This window comes from Pan troglodytes, chromosome 19, assembly GCF_028858775.2.
Source record: "Pan troglodytes isolate AG18354 chromosome 19, NHGRI_mPanTro3-v2.0_pri, whole genome shotgun sequence".
Taxonomy (NCBI): Eukaryota; Metazoa; Chordata; class Mammalia; order Primates; family Hominidae; genus Pan; species Pan troglodytes.
In genome coordinates, this window is record NC_072417.2 from 75896026 (window position 1) to 75919266 (window position 23241).

The 23241-nt window shown below is 44.8% G+C and overlaps 1 protein-coding gene across 12 annotated transcripts in view; it reads right to left on the minus strand.

Annotated features, from left to right (window-relative positions):
• Positions 1 to 23241, minus strand: part of MARCHF10 (membrane associated ring-CH-type finger 10) — a 111546-nt gene that overhangs the window by 77052 nt on the left and 11253 nt on the right. For all 12 annotated transcript variants that reach the window (XM_009433023.4, XM_016932699.3, XM_001145624.5 and 9 more), the window contains exon 3: positions 15172 to 15291. In XM_009433023.4, the coding sequence (XP_009431298.3) occupies positions 15172 to 15291 (120 nt within the window). The remainder of the gene's footprint in view (positions 1 to 15171; positions 15292 to 23241) is intronic.

Genomic DNA, 23241 nt, shown 5'->3' on the forward strand with positions numbered 1-23241 from the left:
GTGAGGACAGAAAGAGACCCGCTGCGTGCAGAGACGGGGAAGTCATTTGCTGAAGAGCCATTTCTGTGGAATGATGAGCATGGAAGCCAGATTGGAGTGGGCTGAGGAGTGAGTAGGAGGTGGGGAAATGGAGTCAGTCAGTGTAAATAATTCTTTTGAGAACTTTGGCTGTGAAGGGGAAGAAATAAGTGGAGGGGGATGTGGGATAAGGAAGGGCTGTTCTGTTCTTTTCTGCTGAGAGATCTCAGATCACAATTAAATGCGGATGGGAAGGCTCTGGCACAGAGCAGGGGATCCAGATGGGAAACGGATGAGACCCAGGCTCACGGGATCCCAGGCACAGGTGGAGAGGGCGGTGATGGTGGGAGACAGGGGCTGGAGTAACAGTAAGCTCAGGAAGTTTCCAGCTGAGGGACACTATGGCGTGAGGTGGAAGAGAGGAGGGCGTGAAGATTAGGGAGAAGGAAGACAGTTTGAGGAGGAAGACAGCGTTGACCAGAGAAGCGGGGCAGCACTGAGGAATTCCAGAGGCTGTGGCCTTTCAGCGGCATCACTTTTGAAAGTTGAGTGACTTTTCTCCAGCAGTGGCCAGTGGCCTGGATATGAGGCAGAAGATGATGGATGGGTGGGATTTCACCAGACAGGTGTAAAAGAAGACAAAAGGACAAGAGAATTATTAAGAGGGTCAAGCACAGGACCTAGGCTGTGTAGGGAGGACACGTCAGTGCAGAGCAGACAATCACAGGACAAGGAAAGAGGAATCCACGGGCGAGAGGTTCCCCAGAGGTGGAGGAAGTGTCACTGGGAAATGGTTAAACAGCAGAGCCGGAAGGTCTGGAGACCTGTGATGATCCAGCGATTTTGGAGATGAAATTCTTTTGGGTGATGACGCCAACTGGGATGTGCTATTGGGGATGGGGGTGGCAGAGTGGGACGGAGGAGGGCACTTGAGGAACTCGGGATCTGAGATGCCAGGATGTGGCTGGCTTAGCCTGGAGGATGCTGGAGTCAAGGATTGCGGCGGCAGATCAGGAGATGTGGTGGGGACAGAGACTGAACTGCCTGCCAAAGTCTGCACTGCCAGGGGACTAACAGTGGCAGGAATGACAAGGGGGAGAGGATGGTAGAATGAAACAGCACAAGCCTCGGTGGACGGTGTTTCCACCAGAGCCTGGTGGGCAGTGGTCTGGAGCAGCAGTGGGAGTAGGACAGCCTCAAGGAAAAGCCAGCTTCACTGCGGCAGGGAGGGGAGGGAGCTCTGAGAAGGGGTCTGAGGTGCATTTCCTGCGCTGCAGGGAGGATGCACTGCTCACCATTTCCCAGACCTGCCGCCCCTCCTTGACTCAGAGTCTTCCTTCCTCCTGTAACGTCCTCTCTACCACAGCTCCCCAGCCCCACCTCCAGATTCCCAAATCTTGTCGGTGACTTAAGATCCAGCTTAAAAATCTGCATCCTCAAAGGCCGGGCGTGGTGGCTCACGCCTGTAATCTCAGCACTTTGGGAGGCTGAGGTGAGTGGATCACGAGGTCAGGAGTTCGAGACCAGCCTGGCCAAGATGGTGAACTCCTGCCTCTACTAAAAATACAAAAATTAGCCGGGTGTGGTAGCTTGTGCCTGTAATCCCAGCTACTCGGGAGCCTGAGGCAAGAGAATCACTTGAACCTGGGAGGCGGAGGTTGCAGTGAGCTGAGATCTTGCCACTGCACTCTAGCCTGGGCAACAGAGCAAGACTCCCATCTCCACAAAAAAGAAAAAACAAAAACAAACAAAAAAACTGCATCCTCTATGAAGCTTTCCCAGGTCTCCCCCTGGCCTTTTTTTTTTTTTTTTTTTTTTCAGATGAAGTCTCACTCTCTCACCCAGGCTGGAGTGCAATGGTGTGATCTCCACTCACTGCAACCTCTGCCTCTCGGGTTCAGGCAATTCTCCTGCTTTAGCCTCCCCAGTAGCTGGGATTACAGGCACCCACCACCACGCCCAGCTTATTTTTGTATTTTTAGTAGAGACGGGGTTTCACCATGTTGCCCAGGCTGGTCTTGAACTCCCGACCTCAGGTGATCAGCCCACCTGGGCCTCCCAAAGTGCTGGGATTACAGGCATGAGCCCGGCCCCCATAGTCTTTTTATTATGCTCATCAGACACAGTTTTGAACTACAGACATTTGTATAATGCCTTAGTTTACCAACACTGTCAGCCACTCGAGGGGGGGGCGTGGCTTATTCATTACCATCCCCATGGTACCCAACACGGTGTCTTGTACACAAGTGACTTTAGTTTCCTTATTTTTTATTTTTAAATTTTAAAAATTTTATTTTATTTTTAGTTGACAAATAATAATTGTATTATAATTTCTGAATGAATAAAGCAATATAAAAACAAAATAAAAGAGTTTTAGGATGAAATGCTGTATGCTATAAAATATGTGGAATGCAGGTATGAACCTGAATAATTTTATCTCGCAATTTAAAATTTTTAAAATTTTCATATCTGAATTTTAACGTCTTTTCAATTATTTATTTATTTATTTAGAGACAGGATCTCATTCTGTCTCCCAGGCTGAAATGCAGTGGTGTGATCATAGCTCACTGCAGCCTTGAACTCCTGGGCTCAAGTGATCCTCCCACCTCAGCCTTCCAAGTAGCTGGAATTACAGGCTAATTTTTAAATCTTTTGTAATGATGAGGTATTGCTATGTTGCCCAGACTGGTCTTGAACTCCTGGGCTCAAGTGATCTTCCCAACTTAGACTCCCAAAGTGTGGGATTACAGGCATGAGTCACTGCGCTGGCCCTTAAATGGTTTTTAATAAGTACTGTGGTTTTAAAAACTGGAAACATTTTTCAAAATAGAGAATTTAAAGAAAATGTAGTAAACAAACACATAGCGCTACTACAAAGGAAAAAAAGACATTTTATTATAATCTCCTCTCACACAATGTCTGAGCTGCTAAGACCAATCAACACAGGGAACCCTTTGGGTCAGAGGTCACCAATCCTCTGCACCAACAATTCACTGAGCTGGGATAACAATTGGTGCTTCTATCAACCCGGCCACATGGCAGGATCACCCTGGTGCAAGGACGAGGCTGTCTTGCCTATGCGTTGAAAAAGGCAGGACGACTTTCTGGAAGCATTTGCAATTCAAACGGACAGTTCTCCCATTTTAATGTCATGCCCTATTTTAAAATTACCTAGAGGAACTCAGACGAAGCACAGAAATGAAGGAGAAATTAAGCGCTGCTGGCTTTGCCCAAGATAGCTAGTACTTGTTTGCTGCATTAATGCTGCTGAAGATCTCCAGCACCCTGGTCTGCCTACAGAGGGGTTTGCACACCAGTATTCCAATTACTCTATAACCTGATCATAAAAGAAATAGCCAGTTCAGTCTGGTGAGTTATCTGGCGGAATCTTCAACCACAACAAGATGACCTCCCTTATAATGTACAAGTGAGTCCTGGGTCAACTTCAGGCCGTTCTGAGTTTCCTCCATCTACTCAGAGCTGCAACCCTGCCATTCTTATGCCTTTGCATCCTTGCCTACCTGTGACCAAAGGAACCTGGTGTTTTAAAGAAGCCATCTGTCCCTCTGTAGAGTGGTATGCCAGGAAAAGAATGCTTTATTTAGCTGGCTGGCTACTCTGGTCACCACTTGTTCTGGGGTTTCAAGAGGGTCTGATCATAACTGACTAATCTTCTAGCCCAAATGGCCACTGCAGATTGGCAGCCTTACCAAACCATTCTCCCGTCAATCATTTCAAGCCAGGTCACGGAGCATTCTCCACTCCAAGTCACATTATCCCCTTTCTTCTCTTGCCCACAGTAAGGATCCCTATTCTGGCTATTACGGCGATATGGTTACAACTTTTGATAGGTGCACATTCCTAAAACATTCTTGCAATCAAGGTAAGAGGTGGAGCTCAGACACTGGACCAAATTGGGGACTAGATAAAACGGGGATGGGCTGCAAGCAGCTTTCCATAAGACATGCCCAACAATGTGCCATGTCAGTTTACCATTGCCATGGCAACACCTGGGAGTTACCACTCCTTTACATGGCAATGACCTAACGACCCAGAAGTTAATACCTTTTCCTAGAAATTTCTGCATAATCTGCATGCTATTAAAAGTAGGTATAGCCTGGGCGAAGTGGCTCATGCCTGTAATCCTAGCACTTTGGGAGGCCAAGGTGGGTGGATCACCTGAGCTCAGGAGTTTGAGACCAGCCTGGGCAACATGGTGAAATCCCATCTCTACTAAAAATACAAAAAATTAGCCAGGTATGGTGGTGGGTGCCTGTAATCCCAGATACTAGGGAGGCTGAGGCACGAGAATCACTTGAATCTGAATCGCTTGCAGTGAGCCGAGATCCTGCCACTGCACTCCAGCCTGGGTTACAAAGTGAGACTCCATCTCAAAAGAAAAGTAGGTATAAATATGATTTGAGAATGGCCCTGAGCTGCCACTCTGGGCACACTGCCTATGGGGTAGTCCTACTCCACAAGGAACAGTCTGTCTGCTGCTGCTGTGCACCACCACTTCAATAAAAATTGCTGCCTAACACCACCGGCTTCCCCTTGAATACCTTCCTGGGCAAAGCCAACAACCCTCCTGGGCTAAGTCCCAAGGCTGGAGCTCACCTGCCCTGCATCACAACTGTCAGTCATCAAATATGCATGGAGCTCCTATTATGTGCTAGGCATTGGAAATATAACCACAAACAGTGCCTCCTCTTTTGACTAGCTCCCAGCCTAAGGGAGGAGGCAGACAGAAAGATGTACCCCATGGTGGGCATGAGCCCAGAGGGTGTTCTAAGAATACAAAGAAAGGACGAGCAAAACCACTCGACCCCCAGGAGAAGCTCCAGAAACTTTTTTCAGAGGAGGTGCCCTCAGAGTTGAGGGTGCACAGAGGCTGGGTAGATGAGCTCGGGAGGTAGGCAGGGGTCAGGCACACAAGGGCCTTGGGTACCTTGCGAAGGTGTCTGAATTTGATCCCAAAGACAATGGGAAACCACTGAAGAATGCTTAATAAAGGAGTGTTGTGATCCAATTTGATCCTAGAGGGATATATCTATCTCTCTTATAGCAGCCTGGAAGACTGCCTGTAAGGGGAAAAGTAAAGACAAAATCATTAGGGAAATGACAATAATCCAGACAAATCCAAGCACTTTGGGAGGCTGAGGCGGGTGGATCACTTGAGGTCAGGAGTTCAAGACCAGCCTGGCTAATATGGTGAAACTCTGTCTTTACTAAAAACACAAAATTAGCCGGGCATCATGGCGCACGCCTGTAGTCCCAGCTACTCAGAAGGGTGAGGATCACGCCACTGCACTCCAGCCTGGGTGAGAGAACATGACTCTGTCTCAAAAAAAAAAAAAAAAAAAAAAATCCAGACAAGAAAAGAGAGGGCCCTACAAAGGCAGGTAAAAGTGGACAGATTCGAGGGAGAGGAGAGGAGACAGTCAGGTTTCAGTGTTTGATTGCTGGAAGTAGGAGGAGGAGCAGAAGAAAGAGAAGGCAGAGTCTAAGATAATTTCCAGGATTCTGGCTTGGGCAGAAATAAGAACTTCAGGAAGAGGAAACAATTTGAGGGGAGATGATGATGTATTCAGCACCATGAGCCTGAGGGGCTTGTGGGACCTGCCACGGTGAACAGAGCAACGGCTAAAATGGAAAACAAACTCAAAGGAAAATTCCCACAGATCCGCACTTGTCAAACCGTGGGCTGCACATTCTCTCTCCATGACGTGCGTTTCAGGCTCCAGATGCTGCGTGCAGAGCTGCGTTCTTACCCAGTGCACCTCGAGGGCGCAGAATCTGAGCTAGAGTCAAGAGGGCGGCTGTGAAGAACACCATGCCAGGTGTTAAGGGTGACTCACAGCCTCCCAGGGTGGGGCCCCCTGGCAGCTAGAACCAGCGTGTGCATGCGCGACCTGCCTCATCAGCACACAGGCCTGGGGCCAGAAAGAAGAGGCCCGACCCACAAGGAATCTGAGAATGGGCAAGCAGAAATTAGAGAAAATTAAAAGCATGATTCATGGAACACATATGCCACATCCTAAGCCGTGGCTGCTTTCATGACACTGTAAAGGGTGTCAGTGGGTTGACATTGACAGATTAATGGGAGGACGTCTCCCCAAGAGCCGTTTGAAAGTGGAGAAGCTGAAGGTTTCACGGACATGATAGGATGAATCAATAGGGAATGAAACGAGTCATGCAGATATACCCAGGTCATAGAAAAACACAAAATGCAAATCGAGCCAGCCTCCACGGACAGCTGAGTCACCCGAGAGCTAATATTTGCTAGGAGCCGCAGTATGCAAAGCATTGTGCTATGGATTATGCAGGGCTGGATTCTGGGAAACAAAACCCTTCCCTGGCTCATGGGGTCTTGTTTTGTTTTTGAGCTTGACTATAATCTGGAGCTGTGCTGTGCCACAGAACTTTCTGCAGTGACAGAAGTGTCCTAGATCTGCATGGTCCAATATGGCAGCCGGATGGCTGAGTGCAGTGGCTCACACCCGTAATCCCAGCACTTTGGGAGGCCGAGGCGGGTGGATCACCTGAGGTCAGTAGTTCGAAACCAGCCTGGCCAACATGGCAAGACCCTGTCTCTACTAAAAATACAAAAACTAGCTGGGCGTGGTGGCGGGTGCCAGTAATCCCAGCTATGCGGGAGGCTGAGGCAGGAGAATTGCTTGAACCTGGGAGGTGGAGGTGGCAGTGAGCTGAGATCTCACCGTTGCACTCCAGCCTGGGTGACAGAGTGAGACTCGGTCTAAAAAAAAAAAAAAAACCAAAAAACAAAAAATAATATGGCAGCCACTGACCAGACGTGCTCTTGAGTGTGTAACATGTGGCTAGTGCCACTAGGGATCTACACAGTACATTTAATTTTAATTAATTTAAACTTAAAGTTTAATGGCCACATGTGCCTAGTGGCCACTGTATTGAAAGGCACAGTTTTAGACCTTTGCTGCTCTCATGCATGGCTGGACATTCTGACTTTTTAAGCCATTGCAGGCTACTTGAAAAGACTTTATTTTTTATGTTAATCTCTAAAATTCGTGTGGATTCTCATGAACAAAACAATTACAGTGTTTACGTTGGGTAACAGCCTTCCTCTGGAGGCGCACCTTGCTTGCTGGTACAGTCAAGTGACTTCATTGATGTGAACAGCACACTGGGCCAGGCCTGGGGCACTGCCAGCTGCTTCTCGGTATCAGGTTCACTGCCTACGCCTCCTTCCGATGTAACCTTGAGTCCTGGTGACCTGGAATCTAAATATTTAGCGCTCGGTTGCCAACAGTGAAAGGACTAGAATCTTATTTTTATTAGCAGAGCAAATGGTGCACTTAAAAAACTGACAGTGATCTCTACCTTCCTTCCCCATGAAGTAAATGCAGTGAGAACGTGTCCTCAGTCCTTGAGGCTTGTGCATTTGGAACAACGTCCTTTCCAGTGAGGATACAGGATCTTGGAAAGATGAGAAGGGCCTGTGATGTGTTGCTTTCTAGAAGCTTGCGGCTTACCATGTCCTGCGCCAATTAATCATTTTCATCATCTTCTATGGGGAAATCGGGGCTCCTGTCCCCTCTCTGTGAAGGTTCGCGGGGACAAAATTCCTTCCGTGCCTCTGTCAATCACAGCAAGCTCCTCTGGGCCAGCAGCGGTCTCGCCGGTGCCTGGGAAGGAGGGGCGTTGCTTTCTCCTTATATCCAGAAGCCTCTTTGCTTTTTAGTCTACTAAATTACCCACTTTCTAGTGGGTTATGCAGAGCCACTATTTATTTCCCTGTTAAATTCCAATCTGATGAAACAGTTCACAGGGTTGTACGTAACTCTGAAAAGGCTCTAAAATTAAGTTGCCGTATTAGGTTGGCTTTTAAAAATGTGGCCTGGGACTGGGCTGAGGGATTCTAGAAGCCTCAGAACCTTCTCCTCCACCAATACCTGTTGGAGCATCACTTGCAAGTATATTTGGACACCAAGGCAGTTTATAATGTACTGTAATGTCAGTGTGCCACTTAGGAGTCTCCTTCGTTTTCACAATGATCCCACGAGATATGCATAATAAGTATCTCCTTGATGGGAAACTGAAGTGCTTGCAAGTGGTTTGCCTGAATTCACACTGTAATGAGAGGCAGAGCTAGCCCTTCATAAATGCTTTCTACTATGCCAAGCCACGAATGTAAACATATTTAGGAAGTACCACTCTAAAGAACTTCTCAGCGCAGGCTTGATAGGTATTGCTTCATCTTGGACTTAGATGAAATCCAACTGCTGCATAACCAGCAGTTAGAGCCACTGGTTGTGGTGAGGAGGTTATGCCAGGATGAAGCAGCCAGCAGGTTAACTGTGTGTTTGGGGATCTGCCCACCTCAAGGCAGTTGTCTGGAAGGATACCTTGACACTGAAGCCATTATTTGATGGTAAATGCCTTGTTCGTTCCAGGCTCATCAGAATTGTGACAGTTGGAGTCTGGGTTAAGGAATGAACAAGTGATGAAAACTGCAATATAAGTGTCAAAATTTGGTAGTGGTAAGAAGCACATAGTGACTGAACGGTGGAAAAATTTCCATGGATTAAGCAATTCACTTTCATAACAGCCACTCAATCAGAGAAGGAACCTGCCTTTACAAATCAGAGGCAAATGCTATTTTGAGTTTTCAGGTGCTGCAATCTCTAGGAGGAAATGACTTGGGATATTTCCACCTAGGGAGGAAGGCTTTGTTTGAGTTTACATCATCTCACTGAGCTATATATCATTCTCCTGCCCCTTTCTGATTGACGGAGAATCTTTTGAAACTCTAGTGCCTGATGCAACATTCAATACACTGAGCTCTGGACATTGGATCTGTCTGACCTTGGTTCTCTTTTGAGACATGACAGCCTTCTTATTCACAGCTTCCCTTGAGAGACTAGCTCCGGGACCTCCCTGGAGTTGTGGACCCTGTGGGAAGAGGCTGAATAAGTTCTGCATCCCCTCAGGATGGGCAGCCTATACTCTGAAGGTTTGCAAACAACTGTTTTTTTTTTGAGACGGAGTCTCACTCTGTCGCCCAGGGTGGAGTACAGTGGCACGATCTCAGCTTACTGCAATCTCCGCCTCCCAGGTTCAAGCAATTCATCTGCCTCAGCCTCCCAAGTAGCTGGGACTACAGGCGCATGCCACCACGCCCAGTTAATTTTCGTATTTTTAGTAGAGATGGGGTTTCACCATATTGGCCAGGCTGGTCTCGAACTCCTGACCTTGTGATCACCGGCCTTGGCCTCCCAAAGTGCTGGGATTACAGGTGTGAGCTACCGCGCCTGGCCAAACAACTGTATTTTAATAAAAATTGGGCTAGGGGTTCAAATCTGGGAGGGGAATCTCCAAACCAATCCATGATTTTGGGGGTTGAAGATTTCCTGGATCTGGCTTGAGTTTCATAAGAGATCTCTGGCTTCATTTATATCAAGCAAAACCCAAAGGATTGAGCCAGGCAGGATGGACGTTATGAGAGCACAAGTTGAATGGCTGTTAAGAATGATGCATTCAGTGACACTTCCTCTCACCCTGCCCTTCCTCTGCTTTTGTGTCCAGGGGCAAATCCTCCAGTATCCCCCAAAGAATATCTCTAATGCAGAGAGCAAAGCAGAGGTGAATTTCACTGTGGAAAATTTTGATTGTGTCACTTTTCTCAGTAGAGAAGATGAGGCCTTGATGACACTTGTGCAATCAGGGCTCAAACACTTGGGAGATCATTATCTGGAGAAAACTGAGATTATGTAAGCAATGTTTCTTGTTCTCTGACACACTGAGGGACAGTGTCATAGTGCAAACATAAAATATCCTGTCCTCATATTTTAGAGGAAAAATTGCCAGTTTTTTTTTTTTTTTTGCATTTTACTATGTTTTTCTTAAAAAAATGTTGTATTGGCTGCTCCTGAATGACTACTGGGTAAATAACGAAATGAAGGCAGAAATAAAGGTACTCTTTGAAACCAATGAGAACAAAGACACACCGTACCAGAATCTCTGGGACACATTAAAGCAGTGTGTAGAGGGAAATTTATAGCACTAAATGCCCACAAGAGAAAGCAGGAAAGATCTAAACTCAACACCCTAACATCACAATTAAAAGAACTAGAAAAGCAAGAGCAAACAAATTCAAAAGTTAGCAGAAGGCAAGAAATAACTAAGATGAGAGCAGAACTGAAGGAGACAGACATACAAAAAACCCTTCAAAAAATCAATGAATCCTGGAGCTGTTTTTTTGAAAAGATCAACAAAATTGATAGACTGCTAACAAGACTAATAAAGAGGAAGAGAGAAGAATCAAATAGACGCAATAAAAAACGACAAAGGGGATATCACCACCAATCCCACAGAAATACAAACTACCATCAGAGAATACTATAAACACCTCTATGCAAATAAACTAGAAAATCTAGAAGAAATGGATAAACTCCTGGACACATACACCCTCCCAAGATTAAACCAGGAATAAGTTGAATCTCTGAATAGACCAATAACAGGCTCTGAAATTGAGGCAATAATTAATAGCCTACCAACCAAAAAAAGTCCAGGACCAGATGGATTCACAGCCGAATTCTACCAGAGGTACAAAGAGGAGCTGGTACCATTCCTTCTGAATCTATTCCAATCAATAGAAAAAGAGGGAATCCTCCCTAACTCATTTTATGAGGCCAACATCATCCTGATACCAAAGCCTGGCAGAGACACAACAAAAAAAGAGAATTTTAGACCAGTATCCCTGATGAACATCGATGCGAAAATCCTCAATAAAATACTGGCAAAGCGAATCCAGTAGCACATCAAAAAGCTTATCCACCATGATCAAGTTGGCTTCATCCCTGGGATGCAAGGCTGGTTCAACATACGCAAATCAATAAATGTAATCCATCACATAAACAGAACCAATGACAAAAACCACATGATGATCTCAATAGATGCAGAAAAGGCCTTTGACAAAATTCAACAACCCCTCATGCTAAAAACTCTCAGTAAACTAGGTATTGATGGAACATATCTCAAAATAATAAGAGCTATTTATGACAAACCCACAGCCAACATCATACTGAATGGGCAAAAACTGGAAGCATTCCCTTTGAAAACTGGCACAAGACAGGGATGCCCTCTCTCACCACTCTTATTGAACATAGTGTTGGAAGTTCTGGCCAGGGCAATCAGGCAAGAGAAAGAAATAAAGGGTATTCAATTAGGAAAAGAGGAAGTCAAACTGTCCCTGTTTGCAGATGACATGATTGTATATTTAGAAAACCCCATTGTCTCAGCCCAAAATCTCCTTGAGCTGATAAGCAACTTCAGCAAAGTCTCAGGATACAAAATCAATGTGCAAAAATCACAAGCATTCCTATGCACCAATAACAGACAAACAGAGAGCCAAATCATGAGTGAACTCTCATTCACAATTGCTACAAAGAGAATAAAATACCTAGGAATCCAACTTACAAGGGATGTGAAGGACCTCTTCAAGGAGAACTACAAACCACTGTTCAACGAAATAAAAGAGGACAAAAACAAATGGAAGAACATTCCATGCTCATGGATAGGAAGAATCAATATCATGAAAATTGGCCATATTGCCCAAGGTAATTTATAGATTCAATGCCATCCCCATCAAGCTACCAGTGATTTTCTTCACAGAATTGGAAAAACTCCTTTAAAGTTCATATGGAACCAAAAAAAGAACCCTCATTGCCAAGACAATCCTAAGCAAAAAGAACAAAGCTGGAGGCATCATGCTACCTGACTTCAAACTATACTACAAGGCTACGGTAACCAAAACAGCTTGGTACTGGTACCAAAACAGATATATAGACCAATGGAACAGAAAAGAGGCCTCAGAAATAACACCACACATCTACAACCATCTGATCTTTGACAAACCTGACAAAAACAAGAAATGGGGAAATAATTCCCTATTTAATAAATGGTGCTGGGGAAACTGGCTAGCCATATGTAGAAAGCTGAAACTGAATCCCTTCCTTACACCTTATATAAAAATTAACTCAAGATGGATTAAAGACTAAAATGTTAGACCTAAAATCATAAAAATCCTAGAAGAAAATCTAGGCAATACCATTTAGGACATAGGCATGGGCAAGGACTTCATGTCTAAAACACCAAAAGCAATGGCAACAAAAGCCAAAATAGACAAATGGGATCTAATTAAACTAAAGAACTTCTGCACAGCAAAAGAAACTACCATTAGAGTGAACAGGCAACCTACAGAATGGGAGAAAATTTTTGCAATCTACCCATCTGACAAAGGGCTAATATCCAGAATCTACAAAGAACTTAAACAAATCTACCAGAAAAAAAACAAACAACCCCATCAAAAAGTGGGCAAAGGATATGAACAGACACTTTTCAAAAGAAGACATCTATGCAGCCAACAGACACATGAAAAAATGCTCATCATCACTGGTCATCAGAGAAATGCAAATCAAAACCACAATGAGATACTATCTCACACCAGTTAGAATGGCAATCATTAAAATGTCAGGAAACAACAGATGCTAGAGAGGAAGTGGAGAAATAGGAACACTTTTACACTGTTGGTGAGAGTGTAAATTAGTTCAACCACTGTTGAACTGAAGATAGTGTGGCAATTCCTCAAGGATCTAGAACTAGAAATACCATTTGACCCAGTGATCCCATTACTGGGTATATACCCAAAGGATTATAAATCATGCTGCTATAAAGACACATACACACTTATGTTTATTGTGGCACTATTCACAATAGCAAAGACTTGGAACCAACCCAAATGTCCATCAATGATAGACTGGATTAAGAAAATGTGGCACATATATACCATGGAATACTATGCAGCCATAAAAAAGGATGCGTTCATGTCCTTTGCAGGGACATGGATGAAGCTGGAAACCATCATTCTCAGCAAACTATCACAAGGACAGAAAACCGAACACCACATGTTCTCACTCATAGGTGGGAATTGAACAATGAGAACACATGGACACAGGGTGGGGAACATCACACACTGGGGCATGTCATGGGGTGGGGGGCTGGGGGAGGGATAGCATTAGGATAAATACCTAATGTAGATGAGGAGTTAATGGGTGCAGCAAACCAACGTGGCACAAGTATATCTATGTAACAAACCTGCACGTTGTGCACATGTACCCTAGTACTTAAAGTATAATTTTAAAAAATGTTGTGTTGAGTGGGGTGAATAATAAAATTATTGGGAAATAAGATCCATATAAACTGTATTATAGAAGCTATTTCACATAATTACTATTATGTATACAACCATGGCCTTTTTCAGAAGTGGTCTGAGTGTTTTGCAATGATGGTTTAAAGAATGCATAATTTGTATAGCAGCAAGAAAAAAACTATAGGAATCTGACACCAGCTTGTTCCATAAGCTTAAGTGTGAAAAGGAACATAAAACTTCAAATCCTGCATATCCCAAATGCATGAGTATTGCACATAAAATGGCCGTGACTATGCACATGAGCCTCTGCATGAAAGTTCCCTGCAGAGGCACCCAGCTGCCCACTTGTTTAGCAATTCCAATCTGGGAAGACTGCTACATGCTACTGTTTGACTTGAATTATATTTTCTTATCTGTCCTTGGTCTTATTTCTGAGTGTAAAAATGTGAGAATTTATCTTAATGCTAAAAATATGTTGTTCTAGTCAAACTAGATTTAATTTTTGGATTAATCTCACTCCTTAAGTTTAATCAGCAGCAGGCATTATATTTAGTCTTAGACTAACAGGAAAAGATCCAGGCAACGTGTTCTTGGTGCTGCCAATATTGTGAGATAGTCTCTTTCACCTTCAGACTCTAAGTGAAATATTTTATTGTACGATTTTATATTCCTTAATAGAGAGCATATCTCTCTCCCAGGTATACATCTACATCTATAAACATCAATCACTGATGTTTTTAAGGTGTCCTTTGAACATTAAATAACCACAGTGTGAACATCCTAGATTAAAAAAGAAATCTCAACAAGAACTTGATTGATATCACGTATTCAGGATCTATCTCAGGATCCACGCCATTGATAGGAAAGAAGTAGTCTCTCCTCTAGAGTATATTTCAGGCATCAAATATTAAATAGGAATTCATAAAAGGCATATTACTCATCTTAAATCAATTCACCATGCTAACAATCAGTGTTGAATACAGCTTGTGGTATTGAGCTCTTACATAGGGTAAGTTAAATTATTAGATAAGATCTTAAACATGAAATATGATCATAGAGCTTAGCAATTCAGAGCACCTTCTCTGGGGTCAGACTGCCTAGAATGGAATCTCTACCACACACTGGCTGTGAAATCTTAGGTAAAGTTTTGTAACTTCTCTAAGGTCCAGTTTTCTCATCAGTAAAGTGGGGCAAAGATGGATGGATGGATGGATGGATAGATAGATAGATAGATAGATAGATAGATAGACAGATAAGGATAGGTGATAGATATATACATTTGTGAGAATTAAATAAGCTAATATGTATAAAGTGCTTCGCATAGTGCCTGGAATGTTGCAAGCACTGAAATAATGGTAACTGCTTAATTATTATCATCATGATACTATTATTAATCATATTATCATCATATTGTTATTATCATCATATTGTTATATTATTCTAAGCAAAAATATTTTATCATATTGCTATATCTAGGTAAAAATACTTAAACAATTGCCAATTATTACATGATACAGTTATTACCACATTTTACTCTCTTCCTTCATCAGAAATAAAAACTAGGCCCAACCTTGCATCAAGTTAGGCCATATGCCACAGAGATGATGCTGTGCTTAAGAAGGCCCAGTGCCTCCAACTCTTATAGAGTTGCAGCGTTTCTCATCTGGATGGTGTCTCATAGACCATCTGTGTCAGGACCTTTATCTACAGGAAAGAAGAGTGAGCCCAACCATAGTGAGGCATGAAGACTGCAGAGCTGGGAGCCACAGGGGTGGTGTCCCCAGGAAGGGAGTTCCCAGCCCTAGGCTCCTTCCTGCCCCTGGCTCTCCCTGCCTTGACCTTTGGGAATCTGCAACTTCTCCTTTTTGAGTTGGCTTTTTCCTATATCACACACACACACACACCACCACCACCACCAGCAGCAGCAGCAGCCCTAGGAGACTGTCTCCCAGAATTCTTCATACCTGTTTGGAAGATGACCTGCTAGAAAACCGGGATCTCTCAAAACTTGTGTCTTGCCCCCAAAACTGATCGCGTTTCTTCTCATTTGGGTCTCTTCTATATTCCTGTCGTCTCAGACAAGCCTGAAGAACAACAACAATAAAATGTTTGTCTTAGGACCATGGCAAGCTTGGGTAACTTTATGCTTAACTCCAATGGTGAGGAGCATGAAATAAATGATATGCATCTCCAGGTGTTCATCAAATACCTCTCACCAAGTATAAAGACCAGGTATCACTCTTCCCTTTGCTTAAAACGCTAGGTCAGACGTAATAGCCATTGCTTTAATAAATTCAAACAATAAACATACTGAGAGGCATTTTGCCAAGAATGTACCCAACTGTTGCCTTCTCAAGGAGGGCAGCACCTGTTACACCTTGTGAATTTCTCTTTCTGGTCATTCTCTTCATGGCCCCTCCCTCTTCCTACCTTCACTATACTGTGACCCTGGAGATGACACCCTAGTTGCGGGATGAGAATTGTCAACATCAGAGCATGTGTGTTTCCTGCACTTGGAATCTCCTCTGTTAGAAGCTCTCTTGGCAAAACCGGCTGATCTACTAAAAAGCCTGCTGCTGTGGCCTTGCCTCTCTTTAGTTTCCTCTGCCTTCTCTTCTCCAGGCCGAATTAATTGTCAGAGTTGCAATGTATATTAAGCTTGAATTATACATATTTTTTTCCTATTGTAGGTAGTTGTTTGTGGTTTTGAGCCTGTTTCTCCTGCTGATCATTGAGAACCCTGAGAGTAAGGACAACTTCTTATCTTTGAATCCCCCAGCATCCAGCATTTAATTTTAGCTGAATTGCAGCTGGCCAGGTGCCCAGAGGCTCATGCCTGTAATCCCAGCACTTTGGGAGGCTGAGGCAGGTTGATCACTTGATGCCAGGAGTTCGAGACCAACCTGGCCAACATAGTGAAACCCTGTTTCTACTAAAAATATAAAAATTAGTTGTGGTGGCACATGCCTGTAATCCCAGCTACTCAGGAGGCTGAGGCATGAGAATTGCTTGAACCTGGGAGGCAGAGGTTGCAGTGAGCCAAGATAGTGCCACTGCATTCCAGCCTGGGTGACAGAGCAAGAGTCTGTCTCAAAAAATTAATAATAATAATTTTAGTTGAATTGCATTTTTGCTTTGGAGGAAAATATCAATCCCTAAGTGCAAAATAAGAAAAATAAAATTACCAATGAAAATAATTCCCCATGTTTCTTAACAAAATTAAAATAAAATCTGGTACCAAAATATTTCTCCTGTAGTACTAGGACTGAACAAACCTGAGGATATCATGTACTATGGAAATTTCAACTGATTTTAAGTACCTCAAAATAGTAAAAGTTTTTTTTTTCCCCCAAGATGGAGTCTCGCTCTGTCACCCAGGCTGCAGTGCAGTGGCACAATCTTGGCTCACTGCAACCTCCACCGCCCTGGTTCAAGCGATTCTCCTGCCTCAGCCTCCCAAGTAGCTGGGGTTACAGGAGTGTGCCACCACGCCTGGCCAATTTTTGTATTTTTAGTAGAGACAGGGTTTTGCCATGTTGGCCAGGCTGGTCTTGAACTCCTGACCTCAGGTGATCGGCCTGCCTCAGCCTCCCAAAGTGCTGAGATTACAGGCATGAGCCACTGCACCCAGCCCAGTAAAACTTTTTTGGAATGTTTCTATACTTGCAGATCCAGTAGCCCAATTCAACTTTGCCTTGCCAGGGCCAAATTACCCACTGTCATAGAAAATGAATTTGAAGTAAAGACCAACAATATTGTTTCTAAACTAGGCCTGACAACTGCCCTTCCTGGCTGGGTTGAGAAAGGAAAGATTCCTTCAGCACGTTTCACGCCCTCTGTTAGAAAAAGCATCTCCTTCCGTGATGCAGTAGGACTTACCAGAATTTCATGCCATGAGTAAGCCTGACATTATGCTGTAAGGTTAAGAATAGAAATGACCCGATACTAACAAAACATTTACTCCTTGGAATTGGGACAGTTATTCACACCGTGCTTTATGTCTGAATTGCAGGTGACACTCTAGCCTCCGGGCTCATCACAGCAGCCAAGTGGTCACCTGCAGGAAGTGGAATCCTAGATTCTGGGGAGAGAGATGCAGCTTCATTCCAACTTGCTTGGGAAGGGACAACATCTGTCCCACAGTTAATCTTCTTTTCAAAAACTATGCCACATAGATAGTAAGTCTCCATAATAAACACTGGACGCTGTTTGTTTTAATAATTTAAGCAAGAAAAACCAAAGAACACTAGGCAGTAACCATAATAAATAAGTTAAACAAAACAAACAAAAACACCCAATCATAGAGAAACCCAGGTAATCCTAAAGGGAGTCGGCTGGAAAGTGTAACGAAGTTCAGCTAAACGTGTGCCTTTGTTGTTCCAATCCTTTTACAAGGACTTCAAATGGGAGCTTGTGTTTGGAAAGAGCACTGGCGTGGAGTGTTGTTTCCGAAAGGGGCAGATGTCTGTGCCGTCCTAACCTACTGGTATTAAAGGCAAAAGAAGAAAATGCTGATGGGCTGAAAGTGGAGGAGGCAGTGTTAGCAAATGCACCAGGACCAAGGCAGATTTTGTGGGATGAACAGAATTCTTGTGGGCTGAGTGTTTTTTGAAAATTCTCTCCAAGAATGCATACGACTTAAATATTTCTTTACCAAAAGGGGAGGAAGAATAGATTGGTTTGCAAAGTTGAAAAAAAATTTTTTCCCTCTAGTTCCTTGTTCCTCTTTTTACAGAGGAGCAGAACAAACCAGTGGCAAGGCAGGTACTTAAACTTTTATCTTGACAGAGCCAAGCAATCTTTCTGTGTAAATCAAACATGAATCCTCTCAAAGTTATAGCTTTGCTGAGAAGGAACACAGGGGCAGAGCAAATATCCAGACTTACAGTCGTAGAAGCAGCAAGAACCTTTGCCTTATTCCCTGCAAGGGCTGGTTTTCTTTGTATTTGCAATTGTAAATGATTTTTTTGTCAGCTGTTGATGTTGTTTTTGTGCGGGGTGGGTGTGGGGAGCCTAAGGTGACTGGGCAGGGGAGGACGGAATCCATGGGTCAGGAGAGGAATGGATTTGTAATTCATAACCACCAGCGGCTTCCCTTACCCTGGACTTAAAGAACATTCTCCCCTTTCAATTGCACGTGTCAGGATTTGGATGGCTATAAATAAGTCTCTGATCATGTGGCAAAACTGGCCGAGGGCAGTCTTGAAATTGAAGGCTTCAGGTAACTTTTTATTTCTTCCTTCTGGGGAGATCAGGGCTTCTTCCTTCCCTCCTCCATTGGTGTTGACCCCCACCCCCCTAGTGCGTCCCCCTGACTACAGCATACGTAGTCGGGCTGCCTTCTGTACAGAAGGTACCACTGTGGGGGCAAAATGCAGAATGTGCATCAATGTCTGTGGGGATGACGTGGGTTTTGTGACTCACGATAACTCAATCCTGGTAAACACGACAATCCCCAGCTCTGCCACTTTCTAACATAGTGACCTTGGGCGAGCTGACTAATGCCATTGATTCTTGCTTTCCTCATCCGTAAGAGGAAGTTGCAGATTGTTGATATGTTAACATCAACAAGGCATACAGTTGGTGATATGTTAATAATGGCTGGCCCTTGGGGAGTGTTCAATCAAAGGTGCCTACTAACACCATCACCATCACCACCACCACCATGACTACCATTTCCATCACCATCTCCATCACCACCACCACCACCTCCATCATCACCACCACCTGCACCACCACCACCTCCATCACCACCACAACCATCACCACCCACCACCACCACCTCCATGAACCACCAACGCCTCCATCACCACCACCACAACCATCACCACCACCACAACCATCAACCACCACCACCACCACCTCCATCACCACCACCTCCATCACCACTACCATCACCTCCATCACTATCACAACCATCACCACCACCACCACCACCATCACCACCACCACCTCCATCACCACCACCACCTCCATCACCACCACCACCACCTCCATCACCACCACCACCTCCATCACCACCACCTCCATCACCACCACCACCTCCATCACCACCACCACCACCTCCTCCATCACCACCACCACCTCTACCACCACCACAACCATCACCACCCATCACCATCCCCTCCATCAACCACCACCACCTCCATCACCACCACCACAACCATTACCACCACCACCATCTCCATCACCACCGCTGCCTCCATCAACCACCACCACCTCCATCATTACCACCACCTCCATCACCACAACCATCACCACCACCTCCATCAACCACCACCAACACCTCCATCACTACCAACACCTCCATCACCACCACCACCTCCATCAACCACCACCAACACCTCCATCACTACCAACACCTCCATCACCACCACCTCCATCACTACCACCACAACCATCACCACCATCACCACCACCATCACCACCTCCATCACCACCACCACCTCCATCACTACCACCACCACCTCCATCACCACCACCACCTCCATCACTACCATCACCACCTCCACTGCCACCACCACCTCCACCACCACCACAACCATCACCACCCACCACCACCACCTCCATCACCACCACCACCTCCACCACCACAACCACCATCAACCACCACCATCACACCTCCATCAACCACCACCACCTCCATCACCACCACAACCATCACCACCACCTCCATCAACCACCACCAACACCTCCATCACTACCAACACCTCCATCACTACCACTACCTCCATCACCAGCACCACAACCACCTCCACCACCACCACTACCACGTCCATCAACCACCACCACCACCACATCCATCAACCACCACCTCCATCATCACCACCACCACCTCTATCAACCACAACCACCACTACATCCATCGACCACCACCACTTCCATCACCACCACCACCACCATCACTACCATTTCCATCACATCTCCATAACCACCACCACAACCATCACCACCACCACCATCAACCAACACCACCACCTCCATCACCACCACCAAAACAATCACCACCACCACCTCCATCACCACCACCACCACAATCACCACCACCACAACCATCACCACCACCACCACCACCACATCACCACCAAACCCCACCACCCATCTCACCTCCCCACCATTACCACTGCCGCCTCCACCACCACTGCCACTCCCATCACCAGCAGCAGCTGTCACAGCCTTTTAATTGCTGTTCTCAATCCCATTTCCTGGTTTACTTCTATAACTATTTCTAAAGTCAGCCTTTGCCAAAGCATATGACTCTGATGTTGGTCACAGAAGAAGAGAGAATCTTTCTGTCTAGTCCTGAGGTTCATCCTTGTTTTTCTGCCCTGTAAGTAGAGGTCTGTTTCCTATACCCCAGCCAGCCAACTGAGCAGCTCCTGCTCTCAGTCATTTAGGGTCACAATGAAGCCGCTTCTCTTCAACATTATAGCTCTCTGAGTCCATAGTTGTGCTCAAAGTTCCTTTTGTTTCTTTCATTATCAATCTGATCCCTCCAGTCATCATGTGACTTCAGAAGCCATGTGCCCCAGGAACACTTCCCAGCCTCATAATTCTGGTATAAAGCCATCAGAACCACGACCCGACTTTACATCTCCAGCCAGAATGGCATCTGTTCCTCTATCTCAGGACGCACTTTGAGAAGTGGGAGTTGCCACTTCCTTCAGTTGGTTTCTTTTTGTTGTTGTTCTTGCGATCTGACTTGCATACCCCAGAGTCTGGTGTTTTAATTGTCCTCGGTGACATTATTAAAGTTCATTAATTTTAAGAGGTCAAGAAATCAAAGGCATAAAAACAGTTTGAGATAGTATTCCCCTCCAGCTAGTTTTTTTTCCTGTTTTGGCTGTGAAGAGTAGAGCAACACATACCTCAAAAGTGAGCCAGGAGGAGAATCCCTCACCTCCGTCCCTATAGGAAGAAAAGTTGATTTATCCCCATTCCGGCTCCCTGAGTGGACAACTCCAAACCCTCGCCACCCGCTATAAAGTCGCCTATCGTGTCCTTGAACACATGTATATTGAGATATTTAGTTGATTTGCACTTGAAAGAATCAAGATGAATAAGTGACATGAAATGAAACCAGTTTGAACACATTTAATAGATTATAGAAAATCACTCTGAAATGCCAAGTGTAATCTTTGCCTTCAGCTCTCCAGTGGACATTAATGGCTAAATTCTGCCTCCAGTTACATAAATCATTTGATCAAAAAAAAAAAAGAAGCTAGGCAGCATGAAAATCCTTGAAGCAATAAAGCCAAATTCTGAGATGGCATATAATTATATACTAGTTACCAGATTCTGAAATAGCATGCAATATGCCAAATAGATGTTTATTTCCTCTTGTTTTCTCAAAAGGGTCCCACCCAACCACTGAAAGGAGTAGTATCAAAATAACTCAGGGCGAGGTTAGCCCTCCTCTCTTGCTGCTAGCACACAGACCTGCAAAAAAGGCACTGAGAATTTGCTGCATACCAACACTTAGCATATTTTAGGCTGTAGCAGGAATGGTTCACACAAGAGGTTTCTAAAGCCTTCAATTGGAGCCAGTTCATTAAAGGTGAGTCGAGTACAGGAAGGGACACATGCCAAAGTGCAGATGATTTGGGATTCGTGTCTAGTTATTAGGTCTTACACTATTTGTATGCCCTGAAATGGGGAATCCCTGGTCACACTGGACCTCGAGTGAAAGCTGGGATTTCCATAGGAAGTCACTGGCCAAACTCATTGATGATCCAGAGTGCCAATATCCACCCACCACAAAGTTACCATAGCGAATTATCTAAATACACATGGGCTGTCTATGAGCTGAGTTACTGAGGGGTCACTAACATCATGCAATTGATCCTTTTTTTTTTTTTTTTTGAGACAGAGTCTTACTCTGTCGCTGAGGCTGGAGTGCAGTGGCATCATCTCGGCTCACCGCGACCTCCGCCTCCTGAGTTCAAGCTATTCTCCTGCCTCAGTCTCCCGAGTAGCTGGATTACAGGTGTGCACCACCACACCCGTCTAGTTTTTGTATTTTTAGTAGAGACATTTAGCCAGGCTGATCTCAAACTCCTGGCCTCAAATGATCCACCCGCCTCTGCCTCCCAAAGTGCTGGGATTACAGGCATGAGCCACTGCGCCCGGCCTACATCATGCAATTGATTCTTAAACCACTACTTTAAATTCTTTCTGGAACCAGGCAAGGGATAGATTAATAATATAACAAAAAAAATTTGCTGCTCCCTGCAAAGTAGTTACTGTGGGTTGCCATTTACTTACTTCAGTGATATTTAGAACATCTTAAAGACAACCAGATTTATTTTTTGCAAACCTTGTGGTAAGTGGTTTTGAAAATGCTCAATGAGAGTGGATTTGACTTTTAGGAATAGTCACAAGTCAGCTGGCTCTAAGTCTGACAAGCTTAGTTGGTAGCCAAGTTAGGCAACACAGGCTTTCATGAATGTCAAGGCAATTGGTTCAACATTGAAGAGGGACACTCAGCCCCTGCCCTTAAGAAGTCGTGGTCCAGGTTGAGAGGATGTCACACAAAAGACAATGTGCAGCCGGGTGCGGTGGCTCACGCCCGTAATCCCAGCACTTTGAGAGGCCAAGGTGGGTGGATCACTTGAGCCCAGGAGTTCGATACCAGCCTGGCCAACATGGTGAGACCCCCGTGTCTCTATAAAAATACAAAAAATGTAGCTGGGTGTGGTAGCACATGCTTGTGGTTCCAGCCACTCAGGAGGCTGAGGTGGGAGGATAACTTGAGGCTGGGAGGTTGAGGCTGCAGTCAGTTGTGACTGCACCACTGCACCCCGACCTGGGCAACCACTGCACCCCCACCTGGACAACAGAGCAAGACCACGTCTCAAAAAAAAGAGGAAGAAAAAAAGACAATTTGCAATGCAGTTTCATAAGCTCTGTGCAGGAAGCATGAAAAGAGTGCTGCAGTACTAGAGTGGTGGAAATATTCTAAAGTTATGATAGTTACGGCTGCAAACTTGGTAAATTTACTAAACGTCTTTAAACTGTACACTTAAAACAGCTTG